This window comes from Trematomus bernacchii, unplaced genomic scaffold (assembly GCF_902827165.1).
Source record: "Trematomus bernacchii unplaced genomic scaffold, fTreBer1.1, whole genome shotgun sequence".
NCBI classification, from domain to species: Eukaryota; Metazoa; Chordata; class Actinopteri; order Perciformes; family Nototheniidae; genus Trematomus; species Trematomus bernacchii.
Genome location: NW_022987654.1, coordinates 286,482 through 310,228, shown reverse-complemented (window position 1 = coordinate 310,228; position 23,747 = coordinate 286,482). Strand labels below are relative to the sequence as shown.

The following is a 23,747-nucleotide window of genomic DNA, read 5'->3' as shown; positions in this document are numbered from 1 at the left end:
AAGGGGGACATTTGAGTTCATTTAAGTGATTACACGTGTAGGCAGATGTGTGAAAAGTCAGATGAATGAAACTTGACCATGACACATTGTAGCTATTGAAAATGCTTTGAGTGCATAAACCAAAAAAATCCAATAAATATGGGTTTAGTCACTTGAAACTGTGAAAAGAGTAGAGTTGATTTCCAACGAGAAGCAAACCAAGTCGAATAATGCTTTTGTTGTTCAGACTAGGTAAACATGCGCAGACTGCATGTCAAGAGCTTTATTATGGAGGAATACACGTGGCTTTGTATCATCGGGGATGAGAGCTCCCTGGTGGATTGAAAATAATCATGAATGTTCTTTCCACATTGTAATCTCATTATGTGCTCACACAGGGTGTTCTTGTTTCATACAACACACCAACTCATCCCATGTCTCTTTTTTCTTTGGCTAATGCTTTCTTTTTAGTCTTCTCTTCTCCTTTTTTCTTCTCATCTGATGATCCTCTCTCTATTCCTCTATTCTGTCTGTCTCACCTCATCAGTGTCAAGTATCTGTAGGGAGATACAACAGTGTGTGTGTGTGTGTGTGTGTGTGTGTGTGTGTGTGTGTGTGTGTGTGTGTGTGTGTGTGTGTGTGTGTGTGTGTGTGTGTGTGTGTGTGTGTGTGTGTGTGTGTGTGTGTGTGTGTGTGTGTGTGTCGGAGTTGCTAATGATCTACAAATCCTGTGGTCGTGCTGTAGCAATATAGCAGCCAGGTGAAAGTATGAAAGGTGGTAGAATAAATTGCACAGCTATTTACGATATATATATATATATATGTATATATATATATATATATTGCACATTAGTTGCACAACAGGAGTGTTTTAGTCTTTGTTGTTATATGTGTGTGTCGGGGTCTACCAGGGGGCTGTGGTGGTTAGACAGCCTGACCTACGGCATCTCTCCATGAGACACCCCAGGTGCTGAAGGACAGGCTGTCCTGGAGGGGGGGGGACACGTTGTCCCATGTTGCTCTTGACTCAAGTCCTCAATGAAACCATAACCTGTGATGAAGGGTCACGTCTTTGGAGTTAGGCAACAGTATACGACCTGAAAGAAGGAAAGTTTCAGATGATTGTATTTAAATCACTTCATACAATTAGTCGAAAATAATCATATTGCATTGGCATCATTTTTCTCCCTCAAAAACAATATTGTAACAAAATAAAATGACATTCATGAAATGTAAAATGGCATTGTAACTGAAAAATACCTGCTGCTTTTCCCATTGGCACCCACACATTTCACACTATTATAATACATGTTGAATGGCCTGGTTTTTGATAATGATTCGGCGCAACACGTGAATATGAGTCTCTGTTTTGGCTCTCTCTCAGAGGGTTGATGGTTGTGTTATGGTCTCTGCCTCGCTGTGTTAGCGACAGCATGTGACAGGGTCAAGCAATCTGCCCTCTCTCTCTCTCAGCTAACAAGCCCAGTGACACATGGTGTTTGCTCTCTAAGCTAAAAACAGATCATTATTGGAAGATTTTCAGCTGCGGGCATTGACAATGCTAGTATAAAATATAAGAACAATCTACAGTACAGAATATACTCTATACTAACAGTACACAACATAATTTCTATTTTAATAAGAAAACCTTGCAGAATCTCAACATGAGGTCCATTATTAGCTGCTCTGGAGCTTGTCTCTTTCACTTTTGTCCCTAAAATAGTTTAGGCCAACATGGACGAGAGGTCTTTGAAAGACTTCAATGACAGTGTGGACTTTGTGATATTGTTTTGGAAGCAGCTGTTAGCACAGTCAAAAATATATACCATAACATATGCAAATAGTATGAAATTGAGAGAAAATAGAATATACAGAGATGAGATTTTGTCTTTTTTTGCCAGAAATGTGTCACCCTGGTTCGGTAATTAGAAGTGCATTTTATTTCTACTATTTTCTTACTGTAAGAGTTAAACAATCAAATGTAATGATAATTGTGATGGTCATTGAAGAAGAGAAAAAAAGTACATCTTTGTACAGTTTGCTTTTCCCTACATGTATGCCATGCTATGATATATTTTGCTGCTCTTTTTGGTTAGTTTTTCCCTAATTATATATCAAATTCTGTTTTGTCTGAGATTGGGCCAATTTCTTAGTATTTGAGTTCTATTTTAGTAAACATCTTGGCTCAAATGTCTTGATTCACACAGTAGTGTAACAGGAAGTGCTAATCTGTCCTTGTGTTTTTGTCTGATCTGAGAGCAGTGACTCTTTCTGTCTGTCTGTCTGTTTCTCTCTGACTAATGGTCTGACTGTGGGAAAGTCTTGGCCTGTCCTTGGCCCGTACAACAGATTCCACCATGTGATCGGAGGCAACAGATTCCCTACATATCAGACGACTCGGGTGTCCATGTCCGCTTCCTGCCGTCACAGGGACACACAACACACACACATACTGACACCTAAACCTAGTGTCCAATCTGCCTTCCTGTCCCGTGCTCTGAGCTAGTGGCCCAGTTCGGATCCACACAGCTGCCAGCCGGCTCAGGTTGCAGCACTCAGCCTTAAAATAGATGCGATGACCATTAACTTCCAACATGCTAACCACAGAGCTTCCTGTTAAAGCAATGATGGCCGCATCGAGTTACAGAGAGCAGAAGGACCATTCATACTCCTTATGGTCACACAGATGAGAAAAGAAAATAATTTACAAACAAAACTAAATGTAAAATGTATAAATACAAGAAAAATGCTTCATAGGATTATGCCGTTATTCATTTTATTATTTACACCTGCGATATAATACAGTCAATACTGTGTTTGTTCATGTACGTTATAGGGTCTTGAGCATTCTGTCTTCAGGGATTGTAATGTTATGTTAAATGTTTGTTTCCTTGTACCTTGTCTTGGTAGTTTCCCTTGTTGCTGTTGTAAGTAGAGCTGCTGTGAACCAAGTAAAATGTGAGACTTGATCTGGCAATAAAGTATTATTGTATCGTATCATATCAACATGTCTAAAAATGTCACATCCCTTTCATGCTCTGCCATTTTTCCCAGATGTTCTTAATTACCCTATGTGATACTGAATTCCTGACAACTCGGAAGTCAAAAACTTCCAAACTTTGACTGGATAAAACACAATGGAAAGGCCCTTAAAGTCGGAAATGGTACTTGTAAACTTGTGAGCAAATCCATCTACCATGACTTCACGTAGAGGCAGCTGAAATGTTGCCAAAATTATAGCACTAAAGCACTTAATCTTAGTCTAAGGCCTAATCAAAAAATGACTTGTTAAGATTGATGTCTTGCGCAGTATTCAGATTCAAATTCTGGCTCTACATGTTTCCCATATTGCATAAAACTGCCTAGTTTAGTATGTTCTCAAACTAAAAGTTACAAAGTAGACCATCATTTGCAAAAGTCAGCTCTCGGCTGATTCTTTCAGGGGGAGAAAATAATGAGTAATTTTTGAGTCAGAGCGGTCAGGGTGATTTTCAGTCTGGGGCTCAATGGAAAAGAGGCCCTTATCTGGTGAGTAGGTGTTCCGAAGGCCTATTTCTGGTTGGAGTGCCAACAGACAAGCTCAAGTGTTTCCTCTGTTTTATCATCCCCTCACACACACATACACACACAGTCCCTCATACAAGCAGAGGCACATTTGCGTGCACTCACATACCAACACTGTGGCAAAGCACTGATGAAATCCTCACAAATCAACACTCAACATCAACAGGAGAGGTTGAAAAAACACACACACACACACACAAAAAAACATACATTCTCAATATTCTGTCACCCTGTCACTATGGCAACTGTCGCACAGCAATTACTCGTGTGGTGAAGTGTGAGCGTGTTTTAGTGTGAGAGTATAAGTACCTCTATGCATGTAAACATTTGTTTGTGTATGCAAACATGTGCATATGTGTTGAGGTGTCTGTGTATGTGGCAGTGATTACTTTGATGGATGTAGAGTAATATCTCACATAATTCTGTGAAGAGGATTTTAAAGTGGAGTTAAATACATTAAATACTCCAGGACCTACAGTGGGAATCCTTAGATCACACATGTGAAGAAAGTTCAGAGTCTATATCATATCCTCCGTCTCAGAGCTACTGTGTGATTGTTCCTGTCCCAGCAAGGTTGGCAAAAGTTGAACTTACTTTAAGGTTATAAGACTTCACCTAAATGTAGCCTTGAGCTTTGTATTCATGTTCCCAATAGGATGAATTGATCTTACTTTGGTATCCACCGTCACCTTTACTCTAGTGCCACCAGCAGGTCAACATTTACTTGATCATCCATTGGGTGTCCTCCATATCTACTAAATTAATAAATGGATTGACCTAAAATGTTGGACGTTCATGGTTCCCAGATGATGCCTCCCATTGACATTGGTTAACTTTTCATTTAGTGCCATCATCAAGTCTAACTTTTTGTTTGTGTAATACTATGTTTAACCATCAAATACCTGTAAAACCACCTGCTACATATTTTATCAGCTGACTAAATGGCCCTTAGTTGTCATCAGAACCATAGATTTGATATTGATATGGCACTTTTCTACCTCATAACTGGTTTGAACAGCCTAAGAAGATCTGGTGTTCAGTTACTTTGATACATCCATTATACTGACGCCCAATCCAATTTGAAATATTCCCAGGTGGGAAGCCAGTGGGGGGGTCGTGTCTTCATGACCAGTAAACCCCCTGTATGTACTGTAGATGCTAAGAGGCTCTCGGTGACTCTCTGTGTATCAGAGGAGGCAATGCTAATTGACAAGTAAAAAAAGCAGCACCAGTCCAAACTATTTTTTGTAAATTGTTCCCAATTCTTTGTGGTCTGTGTGTTCATGTTGTAATGTGTGTTGTTTCAGTGATGTTTGTACTTTTTATTTGTGCATCACTTCGTAATATCTGCTTTTGAAAAGAGGATTATAGTACATTTTACCTTAAAAAACATTATGGATTTATGGATTATTTAGGAGTGAGCGTGTTGGTTACAACATAGGGCTCTCCCAGCTTCATTAATATTCGATAGGAGACCAATTTACATCCAGACGGCAGGAATACTAACTGACCTCTTCCTCTCTCCATTCACAGACTCTCCCTCTCTTTGAGTCTCTGCCTGTGTAAGTGTGTGTCTCATGTCTTCAGCTGTGTGCGGTCTGCCTTTTGCATCTTTGTGTGTTTTTCTATGACCTCAAGAGAAGTCATCCTGTCCGGTTAGCAGGTCAGCTCCTGAGATATGAGAACGTCTTCTTTTTACCATCTAATAAGTTTGCTTAATTTAGCATGTGGATAGTGTTGTGCCGATGTCCTCCATCATTAATAAGTTTCCTTTCGTTTCCTGAAATGTACGGAGGTGTGTGGCGCAGTGGATTGTGCGTTAGTGTTCGGATCAGGGGGTCACAGTTTCTAACCCCACTGCAGTCAGCATGTCGTTGTGTCCCTGGGCAAGACACTTCACCCCAAAATTGCTCCTGTGGGGATTGTCCACAGTATTGAGTATGTAAGTCGCTTTGGATAAAAGCGTCTAACAAGTGACATGTAATGTATTGACATGAAAGGTATGTTGTATTGTTTCAAAATTGCACATTGTGTATTACTGAGTTGTAGGTTTGTACCCAATAATGACGTAAACACATAATTGTACCTTTGGGGAGGATATAGAGGTAATAGTAGCTAGGTTGTAGTTACTGTAAAGGCTAATGCCTCCTTTCCACATCCATGAGAATGTGTTTTGGTCAACATGACATCAATATTGTCCAGCTGGTGGCTTATGCAGCTCTTGCTGGGTCGCAAAGAAGAGGAAGAAGAACATAACAATGAATGCTTGTTTGGAGAGACTTTGGTACAAGTTTTAATCAGAACAACTTTTACTGCTACCACAAATTACAATCATGAAGATAGAAAAATAAAGAGTTAGTAGAAAAATGAGAGATAATATCAATTAAACAAATGTGCAAAAGTGAAACGTAAGCATAAAGTCCAATAAAAAAAGTGCATCACTGTATTATCTGTAAAACAAGTAGTAGGAGTAGTATTAATAGTATGTTGTGTGAAGCTCGTTTTCTCTTAATTAGTTCAACACAACAACGCCAGCATTTGAAAGCGGTTGTTGTTATTGACAAACACAACACGTTGCGTGGCTTGAAGGTGCCCTGGCCTGCAACATCAGACCGGACTGCACCCGCGTAGAGGGATGGATGAGAGGATGACATTAATGATTCATGGCCAGGGTTCGGTTGTTGTCGGTTACTGGCAGAGTGCCTGACGTCCCTCCAGACGGGCTAAACGATGATGTCATGCTTTAGAGTATCGATTAAACTCCACGCTCGAACTCATCGCCCCGTCTCTCTCTTTCTCTGTTGTTCTCTGTGTCTTTCTCTCCTCTCCTCTCCTCTCCTCATACAATGACCTCATCAAGTCCATCATCAGAAACCAGATGCGTCCACTAAAATAATAAAACTCTCATCCAGAGAGTCATAAAACACTTTATAATCAGATGGTCCACGCCAGGATCGATCATTTCCAGTTAGACCCGGTACCCTAGAAGGCCGCTTTGGATGCTGCAGTGGGATGCAGAGAGGGGGGGGGGGGGGGGGGAGGATTGATGGGGGCCGAGAGTTGGGTTACATCTAAAGTGCACCAGAGAATCGATAGCTTGTGGAGGCCCTGGCACACAGTCAGAGTTATGGACCGGTGTCTCGTGAGAACCGAAGCACACAGGCCTGCTCCACAGAACAGCCCTAACAAAAACAAGAGATTGGGTTTCACGTTCAAAGTATTACACACGGACAATTATATGCACCTTCTGAAACAACAACGATCTGATGCGAACAGTTTTTCACTACTGTAATTGCTTCATTCTGTGGTATTACTAATGTACAACTCAACAGGTTTGGAATAATGACGTATTCCGTTAGCTGAGAATCGTTATCACTTATGGAGAATATTGTCAGGATAAGCCACAGATATATATTTGGTCTTAAAACACTCTCTGCCTCCAAAGACAGCCTCTTGCAAATCTGACACTTTAGCCAATAGGATTTTACAAGAATGGTGATGCCAAAGGAGTTTATTAGTAATAGGTGTTTTTTATAGCCAATTACATTTAAACTTTGAACCTACATAACCATCTACTGAACAGGTGGGATGAGCAACATTGGTTACCATGTTGCTCAGGCCATGTTAAAATATCATGTTTTTATTTTATGTCATTTCAAGGAACAGATGAAACAGCATTGTATTGAGTCTTAGACAAGTTGATCTGTTGGTGACGTAATTTAAAAAATGTAAAGTCTGTGATTATAAGCAATGTATATTAGGCCTTTTTGAGGATGGTTGAAATAGTGTGTCATTTAAGAGATGTAGACCATGATGACGTAATAAAAAGAAGACATTTATAAAGGATTTGACGATCACTGACTTGGGAAACAAGGGAACGTTTGATGAGAAAAAGAAAGAAGAGGAAAGAAAAGATAAATGAATGTACAACTCAATGCTCCCTCTCACTGTTCGGACTAATTCTATAATATAAGTAAGTGGATTGGCAAGTTTGGTTAACCGTTAGTAAAAAAATGTATCTCAAGTTTGTACTAAAGTCTTGTTCTCAACTCATTCATGAAATCCAAGGTTTGTTTTCGTCTTTCTTTTCTTTACATTCTCATTCCTAGTACAAGCTCAGCTACTGCTGCATCAATCTCTACTGGAGTGTGTGCTCCTCAGAGCAGAGCTGATCATGTGACTGTTCACAGATCACTGTGTTTCACTCGGGATGTTTGGACATAGCGAGTGATTCTGCTCGACCACGTTTGTGTGTTCGGATACACAATGGAGGCCAGACCGAAGCAAATACACACACACACACACACACACACACACACACACACACACCACACACACACACACACACACACACACACACACACACACACACACACACACACACACACACAGTGAGTGAGTGCCCTGCGTTTGCCTTGCTGAACTGCACTGCAGAGCTCCATTCATAGTTAATCAATGGAGAGGAAATGTAGATCCTAGATTATCCTTCGCAGTGGCCTCTTTTCTCTCTCTCTCTCTCTCTCTCTCTCTCTCTCTTTCTCTCTCTCTCTCTCTCTCTCTCTCTCTCTCTCTCTCTCTCTCTCTCTCTCTCTCTCTCTCTCTCTCTCTCTCTCTCTCGCTCTCTCTCTCTCTCTTTATATTTCTTTATATCTCTCTCTCATACCTTTTTTTTATCCAAATGTGTCTCATACCGCCTGGCTTCATCTTTGTTAGCTTCATTTTTCTGCCTTGATCCTCCTTGTTCCCCCCCCCATCCTTTCCTCCAAGACTCATTTTTAGTTGAATGATATATCAAACAGAAGCTGGCTGCTGAATGAGAGGGATTTGCTAACACCCCCTCCTCTGCATTTTCTCTCTCACACACATATGCATAACCAGCCACAGTACTGAGTGATCCGCTAGAGAAGATCAAAGGGAGCATTAATTCCACTATACTCAAGACACACACACTCTCTGCTGAATGCTATTCATTCATTAATGCTGCACATCTCAGTTTCATTTATCACTGGCCTTGAGTTAGTGAAACAGTCTGGAAAACAGGAGATCCTATTTTGTTTTCATGTCACACACACTTAATTTTGTCTGCACATACATTGATGTAATAGTACATCTGTGGCTAAGAGTATGCGCTAATAAAGCATGTTCGCTTTCATGCATGGAGAGATACATTTATGTGAATGCACGCACAATTACGCCGCCTGCTCACTTGCTAGGATCTGCTGTCACATGGCCTCCGCTCAGGAACACACGAGGCAGTGCAGAGGAACATGATCACATCTCACGCTGTCAGGCATTTCTCCCACTTCTCCACCTGAATGTGAGAAACATTTGAGTGTTCTTGTGTTCATCAGCTTCGTTACTGATTCTCTCTGGCTATAAAGGGTCAGATGTAGTGTCAAGGGTAACTGTAACAACTTTTCAGATGAAAGAAAATCCTCGACTACACTGGGACCACAAAGTGTTTTTTCGCCCACTCCAGCAGGATTTCCAATCATTGCAACCCAAACCCCTGCAGATGCATCATCTCACTCCCACCAGTGTTTTCTATTGGAAATCTATCTACCTCACCCTGCTAGAAGACAGGACACATGCAGCCCTTATGGATTACACTTTCAAGCTGTGGGACCTAGAATTGGATAAAAATGTTATGGTTCGGGTCGGGTCCCTGTTTCTCTGATAGTTTGTGCTGTTTCCCGTAGCAGCAGATACAAACCAGATGCTGGAATGTGATTTCCGAGAAGCAGTGATATTTGTTACTATCTTTACAGATCACATTTGTGTAAGAGATGTCTTTTTTTTGGTAATTGATTGGTAGTTGAAAAGAGTGTATATCACAGGATGTATAGAGTTTAAGCAAAGAAATGTTAAGGATGAACTAAATTAAAGTGCCTTATTGTCTACAAGGAGGCCACAAATGTAGGCACGGTTAGCCAAGAAATAGAGATCTCAAATTATTTATATTATAATTAATATGAATATTATATTTAATCACAATGGTTATGCTAAATGCCTCTGGTCAACATGAGAGTAAATGCTGTTTATATTGTTGCTGTGATCAAATGTGTCTAATGCACCCATGAAGAAGTTAAGAATTTCAACCGTTTAATCATTATGTTGTGCTTTAAAATAAAATAAAATGTATTTTCCTTCAAATGTTGGCTTTATTTTCAGGGTTTTGGCATCATACCTGATTTCCAGTGCAGGGATTATTACTTACTTTTGGGGTGAACTCACTTCTACGAACTATCCTGGAACACTGTTTCCATATAGAAAGGGATACTTGATGTTGAGGATAAATGTAATCCTTCCAATGAAAAATGTTACTCTTTTTTGTTTGTGTTTTCAATATTTGTAAGCGCCTTAGGCATTATACTGTAAACACACAGTTTCCGTTAAACTTCCATAGAAGATTGTATTTTCATGTATTTGGGATTTTTTTAAACAGCCCATGGAAAATCCTGCAGTCAAAAAAAAACATCTGATCAGCAGACAGTGTTTGCACAACATTTTTAGGCTGACCCTAAAATTCCCTCAGCATAAAAAAAGAAACCTTCAGGCGGAGCTGCAGCTTTTTTCCCTCCTGCCAACATGTTTAATCAACACCTTCATCTAGCAGCACACTGCAGATGTGTGATTAACAAGATGAGAGACCTACTTTCCCCCTCACACAGACATCAGCGGGTTTCCAGCTGTAAACACCGCTCTCCCTTAAATAGTGTGTGTGTGTGTGTGTGTGTGTGTGTGTGTGTGTGTGTGTGTGTGTGTGTGTGTGTGTGTGTGTGTGTGTGTGCGTGCGTGCGTGCGTGCGTACGTACGTGCGTGCGTGTGTGTGTGTGTGTGTGTGCGCGTGTGCTTCGACATGTGGAGGCCGGTCACTGAAGTGCTTCCTTTGTAATTACAGACACTTTGACAGCAGTTTATTTACTATGAAAAAGAAGAGAGATGGAAGATGTAACAGTGTGCTAATGCATCTTATTAATGACATGTTTAAATGATTACAACTTTTTTAAGGGCACCCTGTAGGGTCTGAAGCAATGTCACAATAAAAAGAATACCGAAATGCATTTTATTTGAATTCTGAGGGTGTCAATATGACAGTTGTTTGTTATAAAAACAGAAATGCAATCAGTGAATTATTACTAAATTTGCCGTTGAATGATATTAAATTGGGTGGTGGGAAAGTGTCTGGTGTCTACAAATGAAAGTGGTGTAGCAGCTTAAAATGCAGTATTTGAAATAGACAGCTACAATATTGACTACAGTACATGTTGTGGTTTTAATTTTCAGTAAGTTGATTGAAAGTATCTCTGGTCAGTCTGATTTATCGTGTTGACATGTGACACATGTGAACAAAAAGTTCAGCAAAAACACAAACTAGTTGGAAACAGACTGATCTGTGGTGGTTTGAACACATTAATTAAAACAAATGTCTGGTACATAGATTCTCAGAGAAAAGGGTTTCAAAACCACAAATGCAAAGGAGATCGCTGAATCGGACTGGCAAGTGTTTTTGTCCAGGCTTGAAGAAAAGAAGCAGGGTTAATAATAAGAACAAACCCAGAGCATACAAAGCCCATTGATATATATATGACTTAACTCTCTCAAGAGCCTGTCCTCGTAAGAGACGATGCCTATTTCTTTCACTGTTTCTCTTCGCAGAGAATAACCAATAATATTGAAGGTCCAAATAAGCATGTTATGCATGTCTAAGGTGAACTACTTCATCAAAAACAATGATCAACTTCTAAATATACTTTCTTTACAGTAACCTTTCATATTTATACAAAGAATGCCCCTACTTGTGCTTTGGATACCCTCTCCCAAACACTGCAGTATGTCTGTTTTAACATAATTAAATACAATCACACTGATGATCTATTTAACCAAAGTGTATTATCGTGTTAGAGTGCACACCTACTTTTCCTTCAGGGAAACCAATGTTTCTAATTAAAAGATAAGTGACACTATTCATTACTGGAATGCCTTTGAAAATGACCATGAAAGAACAAAATTAATAGTTTCCATAGTTTGTTTTCCTCCTCTTGCCTTCAAACAACACCTGAATAAATCTATGATGATTCATCATTTGATGCTTACTCTGTAATGACTTTCTCGTGAATGAATTAGTTTAGAGTAGCTGTAATAGTCTACACGTTCAGAAAATATAATAAATATTGCCCTGTTGTCAGTTTGCATCCCTGACACTCATCCACTGCATTGGATGTGTGCTTATTTTGTTTTTTTAATATACAGTTTGAGCTAGATTTAAATGTTAAAGGTCACTGATAACAACGTGTCATAATCTCATTAAAACCATGTGTTATTTAATTCAAAACCTCCTTCAAAGAGCATGAATACTTGCTTATTACTTATTTTCATATGAAGGGCATCTCACATCACAACACCCCCACTGTGTTTTCTTTCTGCAATAGCTCATTTTAAGTTTGAGTATCTCTGCAGTAAAATACATTATAAATGCCCAGTGGCAGAGAAGATTGTTTTTAATCTTCATCTCTCTCTCTGTTTCTCTGGAAAGACAATAGTGAGTCGTGCCTGTTTGTGAGGCCGGTCTCTTCCCACCTTCCCACTGAGACAGAAAGCAGGTCAGAGTGAGACTGGCTGTCCCTGACACATATTGTATAACACGCTACCCAACAACACTGTGTTCAAAAATATCCAATACTGAGTTGAGCTGCACTGTGTGCGAGTTTGTGTGCGTAGGTGTGTTGTGAGAATTCCTAGACGTGTATGTGCAGCAAATGTGTGTGCGCTGTGTGAATGTGTGTGAATGTTGCAGTGAAACAAATTAGTCGGATTGTGATTGATACAAATTTGTGTGCCTCAGTTTTTGGTCAATTATTTAACAGGTGAATCACTTTTACGCATTTTTCTTTGTAATCTGTGATATGGAGACTGCCCTCGCAGAAGTTCTGCATCAGCCTTTCTGGAGGAGCCACAAAACGCTATCATAGAATGAATAACGTCTGCGTATAAAGGAGGTCGGTTACATGAAACTGCTTTCTATCATTTCTATACATCCTGTTTACTGGTGGATTATATGATTCTTGCATATATTCACACGAGCATTCGGAAATTCAGTTACATGAAGCTATGGAAGAAAAATATGTTAGAGTGAATTTATGGTGTGTTGTAAAGTTGCATTATCTTTGGTGGTTAGAAACAGAACTTTATAATCAGCAAGTGCATTCATGATGAGACAATGAAAAGGGACAGGGATAATTTAATCATATTTAATGGCTCACATTCATTTTCTGGCTGCTGAGTTTTGAATTACTTTAAAGGGGACCTATCATGCAAAATGCACTTTTGTACGTCTTTTATACATGGATATGTGTCCCCGGTGTTCCAGGGAACTCACCAAGTGTCAGAAAACACAACCCTCTCTATTTTCCTCCATACCCAAATCTCTAAAAAAGGGGCTGCAACGGATCTGATAAAAACTGATCCAGATTTGAACACTGTCCTGACGTCAGGACAGTGGCGCTACGGCTATTGGGCCAACTCCACCAATCAGGAGGAGACAGCCACGGCCATTGCCGTTCGAAAGCGCTGGAGACGCTGTAGTACATATGCCAGGCCTGTAGATGGTGCTGCTCTCACAGAATCTGCCCTTGCAAAAACAGGGGTAAAAAAGTGAAATGAGACATGGCTGAAATGCATGATCTGTTTGGTATTTTGAAAAAAAAAAAAGTATAAATATGCCTTATATAGGTATGGTCCTACACTATATTATTCAAATATAGCATGATAGGTCCACTTTAATTGAGTGCAGGAAGGCCTGAGACAAACACATTTCAGTGATGAATACTGGAAGAAATGATAGCATGTCTCAGTTTTTGGGTTGTTTAAATAGAGAAAAAGCCTTATCTTGCGTGTATTTCTAAAAATATTGGATGTACTTAAAATCATGTTTTGAATAATGTATTCATGTTTGAAAAAAAGAAAAAACTTTGTACACTGCCTTAATTTTTCTCTTTTGTTCTCTCAGGGATATTAAATAAAAGACATAAACAAAGTATGAATATTTCCAATGCACATTGAACACAGGCTCTGAACAAAAGGAGCCACAAGAAAGTGTAGAACAGAGGCGAGTGGATGTGTTTTCAGTATACAATTAAACGTTTCTGTATTTGATCAAACAATCTTGGCTACCGAAAGCTGAATTAAAATGTCAGATTTGTACTCTCCTTACTTAGTGTTGGATCACATACTTTTTTCTTAATCGATATGTGAAAGAGTATTTACAATTAAAAAGTTAATGTAAATGTGTTAGACCATATTCTTGTACTTGTGTGGAGACAAAAATGTGTTATTTTTTTATGAAAAAAAGGTTTTATGGACAATATGTTTATGTTGCTCAAATTAAAGTATACAAAAATACACTTCTTTTTCTATTTGTTCTAAAAGTTAGCTGGATGTTTCTGGGGAAAGTGTTTTCTAACCAATTCGACTCATCAACTTTTCTGAGGAATAATATGTGTTTGTAACTTGTTTCTACTGCCCCCAAGTGGCCTAAGAAAAAAGAACAGCTGTTGTGTTTTACAGTATTAAACGAATAGAAATGATACTGTCAGTGTGGAATCACATGTTATTGCCCTGCTTGAGCTCTAACTAACATCAAATTAGTTTACTGTTCTGTGTGTTCTTGTGGTCGTGTGTGTGTGTGTGTGTGTGTGTGTGTGTGTTTGTGTGTGTGTGTGTGTGTGTGTGTGTGTGTGTGTGTGTGTGTGTGTGTGTGTGTGAGCTGAGCCTAAGCGTTGTGGAGGATAAACAGAGGAGAGACAGATGGATGGATGCACGAAGAGTGGAAGAGAATAAATCATACCTCTTCCCTCCATCTCTGGTCCAGGTGGTGCTTCATCTCCTGAAGCCCTTCATTCAAATCAGCGTCCTTCCATTCATCTCCTCTCATTAACTAATAGGAACACTTGATCTTAGCCAAGACCGCCCCCTTGTTTTCTCCCAACACAAATACAAACCGCTTCCCTCCTCTGCTCTTAAAATGTTTCATTCTGCTTTTTATATCCATATACTATTGTCGATCTTTAGAGCATAATGAATTAAATCAGTGCAACAAAGTAACGTTAAGGCATAAAAGGAAGATTGATAGCTAGACAGTGTAAAAGAGAGATAGTGTGCAATGAATTATTGCCCAAGCTGCAGGTCAGGACAGATGTCTCAAACATTATCTTTACTTGAGCATTCAGGACCTACCTCCAGTGCAAAACACAAGCACTCACTCACACACACACACACACACACACACACACACACACACACACACACACACACACACACACACACACACACACACACACACACACACACATAATTCACACAGCAAGAGTGAGAGAATCATTCAATACCAGCTTGATGGTGAAGTGGAGTGACTTAGCGAGTGATGTACCAGTGATGGTGACGGTTTTGCACAAATACTCAACCTCTGCAAATTCTTCCTGCTGGGCAGTTAGACCTAACAATCATTGATTATATTGTTTAAGGCAACTTTTCAGAACTTTTGCACACTCAAATGCATTTTGGTCATCGTAGATGTGTAGGAAGTGCGCTCCTTTTCAGGGCGTGACCAGAGTGTGGTGGCTGTATGTTCGGTTGATCCATATGTTAGATCCAAATGTTTGGAAAACCATTCATTAGCTCTCATTCAGGGCACTATATGAGCAGTCAAGAAGACCTTACAGTAAACACATTCATGCAAAATTGGGTATTTGTTAACTTTTTACTACATTTTAATCCCAAATAAAGAACATGTTCCTTTCATTTTAAGTATTCAATACTCTGGTGTTCTCCCCATGTTCTTATATTCATTATCATATGTGTATGTGACACTTTGTGGATCTTCCATTCTGTTTGGTTGTGCCTCCTAATGCCTCCAAAATCCAGAGTCATAATAAGCAGATTCTTTCATGTGTTGAGGTGAAGTGAGTCCCTGAGGGATTGATGCTGTGCTGCTCAAAGACAAGATTCCTCTCACAGATGAAAAGGAAATGAAAGTGGGTGGGAAGCAGCGCAAAAGAGGGAGCCGGAGAGCAAACAGAGTGAGTTCAGGGGTAAAACTGAGAGAGAAGTGCCAAGTGAGAAACGAGCAAATGACTGAGTTGGAGGCAGAGAAAAAGAGAGCGAAGATGGTTCATGAATTAGAAAAGGGGGGAGAAAAAAAGGGTGAAAGTGAATGAAAGCAAAGCAGAGAGGTTAGAATTGTAAGACAGAATACCAACTTCATGTAAATGGGATGGACAAAAAATGAGAAACAAAACTATGTAATGTAATGTATTCCAGTGCAATACCACCTTTAACTATGTCGTGCTATATCAGTAGTAGAAAAAAACAAAAAACATGATGAACTATAAATGCTTTTGCAGGCCTGTATACTGTGTTTCTTTTAATATTATTATTATATTCTGCAGGTGTACCGAGTAAAGTTGACAGTGAGACACTTTATTCACATGAAACCTTTTTTTACACAAGTTAGTTTATTAACATTTACATCTTAGGTAAAAGAAAAACACATATACAAAGTGCAAATCACATACAAGAAAAACATTTATCAAAAATCCATACAAATACAACACACTTATGAATGTAGCAACCAGGTCCCATCCTGATCAACCCTTAAACCTACGGACTTTTTTAATATGATGTGTTTATCTGATACGAAATCTTACTCAAAGTGTAAAGTAACCATTAGCTGTGATATAATTGCAGTGGAGTAAACAGTACAATATGTCCCTCTTACAGTAAATTAGGTGAAGTAGAAAAATAGCATTTAAGATACAACAGAGTGAAGAATAAAATAAGATTTCAGAAACAGAGCAACAAAGAGCCCAGCTGCGTGTAATGTCTTCTGTTCTGTTGAAGGATATTGATTACTGTAACAGAGCAGTGGGGGGTCTCCTACGTGGTGCATCTCTGAATATGTTGCTCACTCTGCAGAACCATCATTATCGTATACACTAGCTGTGATCTTAAACTAGAACATCCTCCTGACATTAGACCATTCGTTGTAGGCTGGCCTTTCTACCCTGAGAAACAGAACAGAGAGAATTACAACAAACGGGTCACGGCATCAAATGGAGATGTAAAAGTAATTAAACTGTTTCTATTATATCGAATAGGCAATACAATATCAGAGAAGCATGTCATCGACACATGTCTAATAAACATAAAAAATTATGCGGGTGCACATGCAATGATTTGTATTTCCTTTTCTTGGACATTTTTAACAATTGCAATCTCAGAGATGTAATATATTAGTACAGCAGACAAGACCTTCATGTTCTTTTATCTAATTAAATTAGTGTCGGTCCTCAGAGAACTGAACGTGTGTGTGTAGGTGTTGAAAAGTGTGTGAACAGAGAATAAATAACAATTAGGGACAGACGGATGGACAGATAGATAGATAGACAGACAGACAGACAGACAGACAGACAGACAGACAGATGGATAGACAGACAGACAGACAGACAGACAGACAGACGGATAGATAGACGGATAGATATATATATATATATATATAGATAGACAGATAGATAGATAGATAGATAGATAGATAGATAGATAGATAGATAGATAGATAGATAGATAGATAGATAGATAGATAGATAGATAGATAGATAGATAGATAGATAGATAGATAGATAGATAGATAGATAGATAGATAGATAGATAGATAGATAGATAGATAGATAGATAGATAGATAGATAGATAGATAGATAGATAGATAGATAGATAGATAGATAGATAGATAGATAGATAGATAGATAGATAGATAGATAGATAGATAGATAGATAGATAGATAGATAGATAGATAGATAGATAGATAGATATATATATATATAGATAGACAGACAGATAGATAGATAGATAGATAGATAGATAGATAGATAGATAGATAGATAGATAGATAGATAGATAGATAGATAGATAGATAGATAGATAGATAGATAGATAGATAGATAGAGCCCAATCCAAGTTATTTGGAGCTGTTTGTTTGAAGAATTATCAGTGAACAAAGTGAGATCATCTGGCTTCATTAAAAAAGATTTCACACGGATAACTGAGAAAATATTCACAGATATTTTTTGCAGTATTTAAGCTCCCGCTCCCACACCACCAACACTACATGTGTGAAGAATCTCACAGGAAAAGGAAACCAATCCTCTCTTGACCACTATCAGACCAATAAGAAAGTATGAAATAACACATGTACCCAAATCTGTAAATGAATGAGCTGACCTGAGAATGAAAGGAGTAAAGAAAAAGTTAGGGACTTGTTTACAAAAATCACTTGGTGTATGAACCAGTGTGTGTGTGTGTGTGTGAAAATATATTAAGTAAAATACTAAATATTAGGTAGACACCCACCAAGTAAACAATATTAGAAAAAGTAAGATATCAACAAATATTTTAAGCAAAACATGTATCTTTTAGAGTCTAAATTACAAATGAATAATGCTAGATGATTTGAGCTAAATATCTAACACCAGCCTGCTTCTGTTTAAGGTTTATGGCAAATTAGTTATTGTGCAATTTTAAGTCAAAATCATGATGTCCAAATCTTCATATTTTACAATTCTGACTTTCAATCAATCAATCGAAGTTTATTTAGCCCAATATCACAAATGTTACATTTGTCTCAGTGGGCTTTACAGTTTGTACAGATTATGAATGATTTCAATGGGTATTTCAATCAAGTTTGATCAATAACTATACATGTGTAAGACTCATCCTTAATGTTTTTTTGTGTATGAAAGAGCTCTCTACTGCACATCGAAGAGTTATTAGGCTTATATGAAAAGCAAAACAGCAACAAAGTTATGAGACGAAAGATAGGAAGGATACAATTCTGTTTACATTGTGACTTTTTGGATAAAGAGACACACTGGGGATCCCCTTATGTTTGTACCCCTGAAAATTATTTATTAATGAATTATTTTAGTGAAGGTAGGTAAGATGTGTCTACCTGTAATATATCGTGTTCTTTTTGCCATACAAATAATTATGGAATGCCATCTACCATAAAGACAAAAATCACATTATTCAAATACATTCAAATACATTCATCTACATTCATCCACACACACACACACACACACACACACACACACACACACACACACACACACACAGACACACACACACAGGCTGTCATATATGTACACAGGGTGATATCATGTGGTCAGTTGAGGGCTCTCACCGGTAGTTCCATAAACCATCTGCAGGCGGCGCTGATCTCATAATCTTCGTCTTCTTCTTCTGCGGGGTCAAGTTTTCTTTCTCTTCCGGTTGTCGTCTGTTCGTGTGGCAGGTACAGAGTTTTCCCATCTATGTGCACTTTTAAAATCTTCATCAATCTTCGTGTATTTTACACTCAAATACACAAACAGCTACCGAGTGTGATACATCACCTTATTGTTCATATGTATACGGCAATATGTATAAGATTTGATCATCATTAATGGTTACATTTTACATTTGAAAAGTGCTAACGCCGCCGAAAGCCAAGCAGCAGCTAGCGTTCAGTTCAACGCAGGGCACTAAAATGCTCACTTGTAGTATAATAGCATATTTTTGGTCTTGTATGTACATCTATAATTGAACTTCTCTGCTATAATTGTTGCTAGTTTGTCTTTGAACCAACGCATCTGTTTACATGATGCAAAGCTTCCTGTGCTACCGGCTGGCGATTCAAACGTTAGCAAACATGCACAAAACATGCTGAATAAAGACTAACGTCTACTTTTTCCTTTCTTCAGATAAACAAGTGTCGAAATGGCCAAGTCAAAGAATCACACAACCCACAACCAGTGTAAGTATTATTGCAGTGTGAAGTTTACTCTTTGAGGAGCTTACTTTTGAAAGCTGTTACACAAATGTCTGACTGACTTTACATGCACCACCACTATCCATCTTTTCAAGTGGTCTTTGCAGAAGTGGATGTTGCAAGGTTTGGTATAAACTGTTAGTGTAATTGTGTCTCTCCTTTTATTAACAGCTCGTAAAGCCCATAGGAATGGCATCAAGAAGCCCACATCTCAGCGATATGAGTCTCTGAAGGGGGTACGTACTGTTTCTGTTGTATGTTTGCATTCAGCCCAGAAATCAGGTTTTAGTGAGAACCTGGACATCTGAAGTGTTTGCATGCAAGGTGGTTACCTGCAAGTGGAATGTTTCTGTGAACATGAAGCTGGTCAGTATTTAGACGTAACACTCTTGTCAGTCCAACTTTGGATTCACGGTTTATTCGATTTAGGTGTTTTAGTGGTTCATTTGTTTTTGTGTATTTGGACTAACTAATCTGCGAAGCACAGACTCGTTGAGCAGTTATTTTTTAAGTTGATGAGGCCTCCCAACTAGTTATCGGCTCATATATCCATGTATCTTGTTGTTTTTTTAAAATAACAAATCACAAGTCTCCTCACGATGCAATATTCTTTGAAAGGGTTGATCTTTACACCTCTATAGAATGGCAAACTTAGCCAGAAAAGGAACTTTATTTGAAAGAAATTCTGTTGGCGAAATCAATTTTCTTGAAATTCTTAAATTAGAGAACGTGGGTTTTCACATACATGATATTGAGTGTAAGGAAGATCCTTAGTTCTACGTGTTGTTTAGTCACTATGATAATGTCAAGCCTTGTCTGGAGAATTGTGAAAGTTACGTTTTTCCTCTTTTTCTTCCACTAAGCACATCCCCCGGAAGATTATGCGAAAATATATATTGATCTGAGTGTGTGCTCATTTATAAGAAACTATGCTACTTTATCCATCTTCCATGTGGATAACATCTTGCACACAAGTGCCTGGAAAATTCTGCTACTATTATTATCAAGGTTGTTGTGATTTATAAAGGGTTTAGAATGATTTGGCTGAAGACGGACTTCTGTGGATGAGAGTACGTCTGATCTTTGCCACTGGTCAGTCAGTGTTCAACAGTGGCAGCAACTGCAAATGATGTGTTAGGCCTGTAAGTTAAAAAGATCTGCTATCATGTAGTTTTTATTTTTACCCTGATATGAACATATGACGAAGACTAAAATGCAAACTCTAACAAGTGTTTTGTTTGTTTTTTGCCAGCTTGAGCCTTTGTGTCTTTCGCTCTGTTTAATTATTATTTTGCTTTAAAACGAATCTTGGAATTGTTCATTACTTCAACACTATAATTCAACACTCACTTTAATTTTCTTTCTTTGCTGCAGGTGGACCCTAAGTTCCTGAAGAACATGCGCTTTGCTAAGAAGCACAACAAGAAGGGCATGAAGCAGGTACAGAAGGCAGAGAAGGCAGTGCAGTCTAAATAGTCATCCGGTCCCCGCCACGTTTTCAATGTTCCATAGACTGTGTTTCTACCATCACAATAAAGCTATGCTTTGTTAACAAACCAACATCACTTGTTTTCCTTTTTGATTGAATGTGCCACACTGATTGTATGTAACAAGTCACTTGATTGGGTGCCTGGGATTTGTCTTAATTCATCAAAATTGGGAATGAAGATGTTAATTTAAGTTTTTTTAAATAGCGTCAGGTAGCTAATTCATTATACAAATGTAAAAAGCTAAACAATATAACTGCTGCATCTCAAGTTGGATTCTGGTTAGGATCCTTCTCAGAGGGAAACATTTATTGTTGAAAATAAACCATATATTTAAGTGTTTGACATCTCGAAATGTGGTTCTCTACTGCCCAACAAGCTCTTAACATAAAGCCAGATACAATCTTAAATTAGCATAAGAGGCCTGCTATCCTCTACTATATTACTGGTTTAGAAATCCCAATCTATCTTGGTTTGTACCTTCCTGTAGGAAACATTGTTGGAAAGGCTGCTGCTGTGCATGGAGTGAACATTATTTCTTTAACATCAGATTCTGTTGGTTTTCCAACTCGGCTGTGATCTTTTAAGTCTGCATTACCACTATAGTTAAGCACAATTTTACATTCAAATAATAGAAAACGACAAGGTCATTGTTTTGTCCACTTTTATTTAAATTCCTTGCTTAGTTTAGTTGCATACTCATGGCTACATATCTCTTGGTAAAATAAACACAGTCAAGGTATACATAAATTGGGGTTTCTGTCCCTGCAATCCTGCAAGAACATTTTTTGTATCTAATGATCCTCGAACAGCCAGTCTCACAAGGCAGTAAAGTGAGACTACCATTAAAAAAGAAAAATGGATTAAAAAGGTACAACATTTTATTCAAAAAACAGTAATGACTTGATTTTAAAACCGTAGGATAAAAGATTCCCCAATATTATAAATAAATAGCCATTAGTAACAAATGAGCTCAGTTATCAGATATGAATAAATACAGCATAAGTACACCTGTGCATGAAGGTTGCATTAAGCACCTAACATTACAGGTTTTTTACATGTACTGTTAACGTAGTGTGTGCATTATGGACTCACTTGGGTATGACTGTTAGTATTGGTCCTCTGTTTGCTTTGGTTTAATTGCGTCTAGAGTCTAGACAATAAACACAGATGGAGGATATTAAGCATGACAATAAAAAAGAAAATTCTAAAAAAAAATACTTTAAATAAAACGTTTTCAATTTAATTTTAAATGACCATATGTACTCCTGTTGAGACAGGGAAAGAGCTGGAAGTGATGTACACAATATTGTCTTTTAAAATCTTGTAGAGTATTCTACTACTTGTAGACCTAGAGAACCTTTCCCACTCCTCCATGCAGAGCTAGTGAAGATGAGGAGCACGTTCAGCCACAGACTCATCCCTCCTCGGCACAGCACCAAGCGCCTGGGACACTCCTTTGTGCCTGTAGCCATCAGGCTGCACAACAAGGGGTCAACAATGTAACACAAAGTACTGTACATCAAATCTGCACTGTTACTGTTACAACTTTCACCTGCAAACATACATGTAAATATATTTAACAATCCGGACGCAGATATGTATATATGTTCATTTAACTAAATTCTTGTTTTAACAGCTACTTACCTGTATATCATTTCTAATTTCTAATTGTAATTGTATTCATCTTATGTGTATATACTTTACTGTACTTTCGCTCGCTCTCTGTTGCTGCTAAAACTCGTCAATTTACCCACCGGGATTAATAAAGGTCCATTTTATCTTACCTTATCTTATCTTTGAGTATAAGTATGAAGTACCATACATTAAATGTCTAATTTATTTTTCTATTATTTTATTGTTTTGTATTTTATTCTCATTCCTTTTTTCCATATATTCAGGAACATATGTACTGTACATCAAACATTACTGTACACACACACATTGGGACCAACATTGACATCAGGGGTACATAGGTACATATAGAGTACATTTATTTAAATAATAATTTAAAGAAATATAAAGGAAACATTTCAAGTAAAATATTTATCAAATACACATTTTGATTTGATGTTGCCGCCTTATTTTAATTTTAATTGTTTGAATAGTGGTGCCATATTGGAATATTAGGTAAAAATGTGCAAGATGTGGTCAATCAATATCTTCCTGTGAATGTGACATTTTCCCTGTGAGAAATGAATGAGTTTGTATTTTATTCTGTAGCAACAAATCAACTTGCGTCGCATCGTCACTTCCGCTCACGCTGTCTCCAGCTTGCATCATTTTTTGTCTCTCTCTTGCACCCGGTGGCGTACAACATGTGAGTAAATCCATTCAAACTGAAAATGAACAACACAAAAGTTTGATTACAGGCTCACTTCACTGAACACCTGATAGAGGGTGTGAGCAAACACATGTTGCCTTTAACAAACTTTACTGTCCGATTAGCTACAAGCTAACTACCTGAAGCATTGACCGGCTAGCTTAGCCTGCTAGCTAACAACAAGGAGGCGTCATTCTTGGGAACTCACTGCTGTGAAAAAGTGACTTATTGGACGCTTTGTGTTAGTTTGGGCATACTTTCTGGGGTTGTATGTTTGGCATGGAAAATCTCTTTTAAATAGCCGGATTGTAGCACAGTAAAATGTAAGAAAGACTGCGTGTTCTGTTGCCAAAGTATCGAGCACTGACAGTTTTGACAGCTATTAATAACATCTGAAAGGATCCGAGGAGGGTGTGAGACATTTACTGAGACACATGTTGCATATAATGTAGGTTAAACTTGTCCCTAACAATACTTAGCATTGTTGTTCAACGTGCCAACATTAGATATACTCATGCAGTCTTGGTTCA

The 23,747-nt window shown here is 38.2% G+C and overlaps 2 protein-coding genes across 2 annotated transcripts in view; both read left to right on the top strand.

Annotated features, from left to right (window-relative positions):
- Positions 1 to 18,787: 18,787 nt before the first annotated feature.
- Positions 18,788 to 20,967, top strand: rpl29 (ribosomal protein L29). Its single transcript, XM_034134866.1, has 4 exons — positions 18,788 to 18,891; positions 19,340 to 19,392; positions 19,579 to 19,643; positions 20,782 to 20,967. The coding sequence occupies exons 2-4, from the start codon at positions 19,356 to 19,358 to the stop codon at positions 20,881 to 20,883; spliced, it is 204 nt and encodes a 67-aa protein (XP_033990757.1). The 5' UTR covers positions 18,788 to 18,891; positions 19,340 to 19,355; the 3' UTR covers positions 20,884 to 20,967.
- A 2,172-nt stretch (positions 20,968 to 23,139) lies between these two features.
- The window catches only part of iars1 (isoleucyl-tRNA synthetase 1), a 51,924-nt gene continuing 51,316 nt past the window's right edge, over positions 23,140 to 23,747 (top strand). The window contains exon 1 of the mRNA XM_034135028.1: positions 23,140 to 23,214. The gene's annotated coding sequence lies outside the window, so the exon portion shown is untranslated. The remainder of the gene's footprint in view (positions 23,215 to 23,747) is intronic.